A 4,898-nucleotide genomic window follows, 5' to 3' on the forward strand; every position below is an offset into this window, starting at 1 on the left:
TCTCCGTCAAAGACACTTTCTTCCCTACCTCCCTCATCTCACACCTAGGGACTTCTTTCCCATTCCTATCCCGTTCTGGGGGTTATGTTTCCGTTTCCATCCCATCTCAAAAACTTCTTCTCATTGCCAGGCAAGACAAACATATCTTCTAACTCTCTCCCGGCAAGTCCTTCTCCTTCCCCTCTACAGGAACCTTCTGTCACTCTCACTCTGGTCCAGGAAGCCCCACAAACTGCTGTCCCAATCCAGGGACTTTCTTCCACTCTCATCCCATCCCCGTGCCTCCTCTTGTCCCCAAGTACTTCCCCACACTCATACTCCATCCCAGGGACTGTTTTCTAAGGAGTCTCCTCCCACGCCCACCCCAGCCAGACCTCAAGGGTAAGGTGGTTGATGTGGTGGGCAGGACCAACCATCCTCCGCAGTACAAGGCTCGGGGGACGTTCACCTCAGCACCTCATCGTTACTACACCAATGTTATGAAAACCTGTGATGACAATATGACTAAGTTCAGATAAGTTTTGGAATAATATTTCTTGGTGGCGTGGATGAAGTATCTGACAGTTTCATATTCGATTCATAATACACATCTGTGCTTCAGAAACAACGTCTCATTATTTGTCTCCCTTTCTGAAGTATCTCTTAGATATGTGTATATTTTTGAACGTATATGGCAGAGCACGTGGCGGGCGGGCGACAGGTCCGTAGACAACCCTCATGAGTGTGGCTCCTCCCACATGAGCCACACGCCGCCTACGTCAAGGTATCCTACCGCTCCTATTGGACAACGTCTCCGTGACGTCGACGGACAATACCCTCCCATTGGTTAAGATGCTAGCTCACTACCGCACCAATCTTATAAATTCAAGAGGTTTCCAAAGTCTCGTCAGTAGCCAGAAGATTGTTGAAGGTAGCGAGCCTGAAAGATAGTGTGAGCGAACAGTTGTAGTGAGTGAGGATGCCGTCAAGCACGACAGCCAAGCAGGGCGTGGAGGCCAAGGCCGCTGCGGCAGAGCGACGACGAACCAACAAACCCATCATGGAGAAGAAAAGACGACAGAGAATAAACGACTGTCTTAATCAACTGAAGAACCTGGTGCTGGAAGGACTAAAGAAAGACGTAAGTACTTGAGACAGTGTTTAGCAAACTACACCTTAAGCAGGTCTAAGTGAATACTACAGGGGCAGACAAAACATAAACAGAGAAAAGCGAGAGCGTTGGTTTAGTTACACAAGTGACAAAATAGCTACAGTATGTCTACTTTCTCGAATCTAATATATAACTGAGAGGTTAAACCTGTGCAGTAGTGATATATGATCATTTAAGAAAAAAATATCACCACACTCCTAACTAGAGACTTGAGTCCAATTGGTAGGTGGTAGAGTTTTGAGGAATAATTAATACAAAAATTCTTAGTATTAATGACAACAAAAATCAAACGCCCGGATCTTTCACACCTAACGTACACATGTTGTGAAGGCCGCGACAGGTTCAGTGATACAACTGTCAAGATTTTTTTTTTTGAGATTCAATTCTTCGGTCTTCATTATACTTACAACGGAATAGCTTGTTACCAACACTCGCACAGTCTTGTAAAGTAACGAAATATTTTTATTTACTCCACTTTGCTGTTATGCCTGTGTTTATGATTTACATAAAGTTTTTTTTTCTGATTTACCACCAGTGAGCTAAAAGTATCCTTCATGTTATTTGATATCGACATCTGTAGTTTCAGTAAATTGTATTAGGAATCACCCGAGTCAGAATACTAATGTGTGCGTCCTCTCGTTACAGCCGTCTCGCTACAACAAGCTGGAGAAGGCGGACATCCTGGAGATGACGGTGCGACACGTGCAGCATCTCCACCGCCACGAGTCGGCCCTCTCCCGTCAGCCCCCCGTCGACGCCGCAGCCAAGTTTCGTGCAGGCTTCGGTCAATGCGCGGCAGAGGTTGGCAAGTTCTTGGAGCAGGACACTACACTAAGTGGAGGTCAGCGATCCCGTATACTCCTACACCTAGCAGACGCCATGGCAAGTCTACGCAACACCAAGTCCCAAACCTCAGACGTGTCGAGCAGCAGCGAACCTCATCACGCCCCTCACCCAGCTCCCATCGATCCTTTGGTTGTCCGAGGAGTGTCCCTAGTCCCCACTCGTCTCCTGACTGGCCAGATGGCTTTCGTCCTTCCTCACGGCGTCACGGGGACGATAGCCAGTCCTTCAGGAGAGCTGCACCACGCCCCTCCTTCACCTCCACCAAGTGCTGCGTCTCCTTCCCTCTCCTTGGCGTCATCCCCTCCACCGTCCCCCTGCAGGAGCCCGTCTCCCCAGCCATTAGACCTCGCCCCCATCCGCAACCCTGAGGATGAATGCTGTTGGCGCCCCTGGTAAGCTGCGGGAAGGACTCCCCTGGCTGGTACTGTGTCACAAGGACCCACAAAGCTTGAGCCACGGGTCAGCAGCACCTGTACCAGCCACAACACCAGAGTCACCATGACGCTGTATCAAGTTACAAACATTGGCATCTGTTGCCTCAGAACGACAGTTTTAATCCTAGTACAACAAGTCAAGACATGAAACGACACATTCAACCATAGAGAATTATTGTCTCGGACACAGACGACAACACCGGCGGTCAGGTAACAACAATAAGAAGGAGAAGTTTTAGCTGTGATCGCCGGGCCTGACGCGACCTCTCACCCATAGTACAAAACACTGACTCACACGACGAGGTCCACTCACGACAAGAGACGAAATATATTGTTATCTATGTGTTATCCAATATGGACATTTATATGATAAAAAATTCTGTGATATATTTAGATTTAGTCATTCCAGTGATTTAAAATAGTACAAAGTGTAATAAAGGTTTTATTTGACATAGTCTTTGTAATGTTGTTCCCATTGTTCTAAATAAATATAATACTAATAATAAAACAATATTGATAAAAGAAAAAAATAACGATAAGAGCAATAATAATGATAAATCTATAAATATCAAATTATCTTATAAAAAAATCTTAATATTAAACTTCACTTTTTCTCCTAAGTCTGAGTATAGAAGTCTTTTATAACTTCAAGTCCTTATGTCTGGCTTTACTGGTTACATAAGTCTCTCCACCAAGTCTAATTGCTTAAGTCTTTATGTCCAGTGCTTACTACTTAAAAGTCTTTCTGTTTAAGTCTTATATATTTTCAAATCATTACGTCAAGTCTCACTACATAATGACCAAGTCTTATTAGAGTCGAACTACTAAATTACAATACAAAATAATAATACTAACAAGACACTCCTAAAACAAGTCTTAAAAACTGTTGAAACTGACCAAGACTTATAGTGGAGTGTGGCAATCAGTGCTAAAAGATTTAAAGGCACATAAGAATGAAGCATAATTAATAGTCCTCGATACATTCTGAAACACTCGTGAGTATTATAAATAAACATAAGACTAACGAAACACTGTTGCAAAAATGAAGCATAATGATGTAATCCCACGAGTATTATAAACATGTAAACGATTAATTTTTTAAAGCATTAATTACCTTTATTGGAAAAGCATTATAAAGAAAATACGGTAAGCATTTTTAAATATACAATGAGATATATTTCAAAACAAGTATTATACATTAACAATCCTTATAAAAAAATTTCTGGGAGCATTTTGACACACACGCACTTCACAAGCAATAGCGAGTATAATGAAAAACATACACACTCAATGATACACTCAAGCATTATCCCCCCCCCCCACAACCTGTACCTAAACAATTACCTGTACCCTAAAATTAGTACCTGTATTTGTACCTAAACATAAACTTGTACCCTGCAGAAGTACCCGGACCTAAACCTAGATTTTATACGTAAACCTGTTTTGGTACACCTGAACCTGTTTTTGTACAGGTAAGTCGATGAGAGGTGAAAGTAGGTCCCATACGCCTGATGATTCCATAAGGAGCTGTGTGGACCTTGGACACAAACACCCACTTTACATAATAGTTTCATATCAATCAACTTTGTAAACTACTATAACAACAATGCGGATACAGGTAAAATTACAGATACAGGTACAGGTTAACAGAAATACAGGTACCAATTTCATCCATACGTCTAACTTGATCTCAGAAGAAAAATCAATAAGCACCTTCCCTTTATTACAAACTTTTAACTCTTATACAATTTATCATCCTTATAATAATATCAAGTGTAGTGTTAACTCCTACCATCTTACAGTATGCGTGTAACACTCAGACGCATACACAGTCCAGTAATCTTCACAATTCTACGGACTGACAACACCGATATTGACATTGAAAAGGACTTAACTGCAGGAAGATGAGGAAAGAAAGAGAGAGAGAGAGAGACAAACAGACAGAAAGTATATAACAAGCACAAAAACGAATAACAAACAAACAAACACCTCTAAAAGCCTACACCACCAGTCACAAACACACTACCATGGGCTGGGACGACAATATTTACGATCACACACAAAAAAAAACAGAAGAATTTCGTTTCACATTTCGTAACTGTGTTTGGTGGCGTGCTGAGAGCCAGGGGGTGGGAGGAGGGATGGTGGGGAGGAAGTATGTGTGGGGAGGTGTTGGTGGGGAGGGGAAAGTGAGTGTGGATGTGGTGGTGGAGTGAAGTTGGCCAGATGGCTGTCCTCCCCCACCACAGCCGCCCTCACACTACCACACCACAGAGGACCGCCGCCCTGGTGTCACCTGAAGGAGGGGGGAGGAGGCAGACGTAGGGAGAGGGGAAGAGAAATAAATGAAGGAAGGAAGGAGAGGGGAAAAGAAAGGGGTAAGAGAGATAAAGAGGGATGGATGACAAGAGAGGGGAAGGAAAGGAGGTAGATGGAAGGAGGAACGAGAAAGGTAGGTGAAAGAAGAG

The 4,898-nt window shown here is 43.3% G+C and overlaps 1 protein-coding gene across 1 annotated transcript; it reads left to right on the forward strand.

The window, feature by feature from the left end:
- Positions 1 to 899: 899 nt before the first annotated feature.
- LOC121861454 (protein deadpan-like) lies at positions 900 to 2,880 on the forward strand. Its single transcript, XM_042359190.1, has 2 exons — positions 900 to 1,120; positions 1,796 to 2,880. Exons 1-2 carry the CDS (start codon positions 959 to 961, stop codon positions 2,390 to 2,392), a joined length of 759 nt encoding a protein of 252 aa, XP_042215124.1. The 5' UTR covers positions 900 to 958; the 3' UTR covers positions 2,393 to 2,880.
- The last annotated feature ends 2,018 nt before the right edge of the window (positions 2,881 to 4,898 follow it).

The sequence above is a fragment of the Homarus americanus genome, unplaced genomic scaffold, assembly GCF_018991925.1.
Source record: "Homarus americanus isolate GMGI-L3 unplaced genomic scaffold, GMGI_Hamer_2.0 scaffold24260, whole genome shotgun sequence".
Lineage (NCBI taxonomy): Eukaryota > Metazoa > Arthropoda > Malacostraca > Decapoda > Nephropidae > Homarus > Homarus americanus.

Coding starts and splice junctions, on each gene's coding strand:
- LOC121861454 (XM_042359190.1), top strand. CDS start 959: ATGCCGTCAAGCACGACAGCCAAGCAGGGCGTGGAGGCCAAGGCCGCT. Junction 1,121..1,795: donor TGGAAGGACTAAAGAAAGAC/GTAAGTACTTGA, acceptor CTCTCGTTACAG/CCGTCTCGCTACAACAAGCT.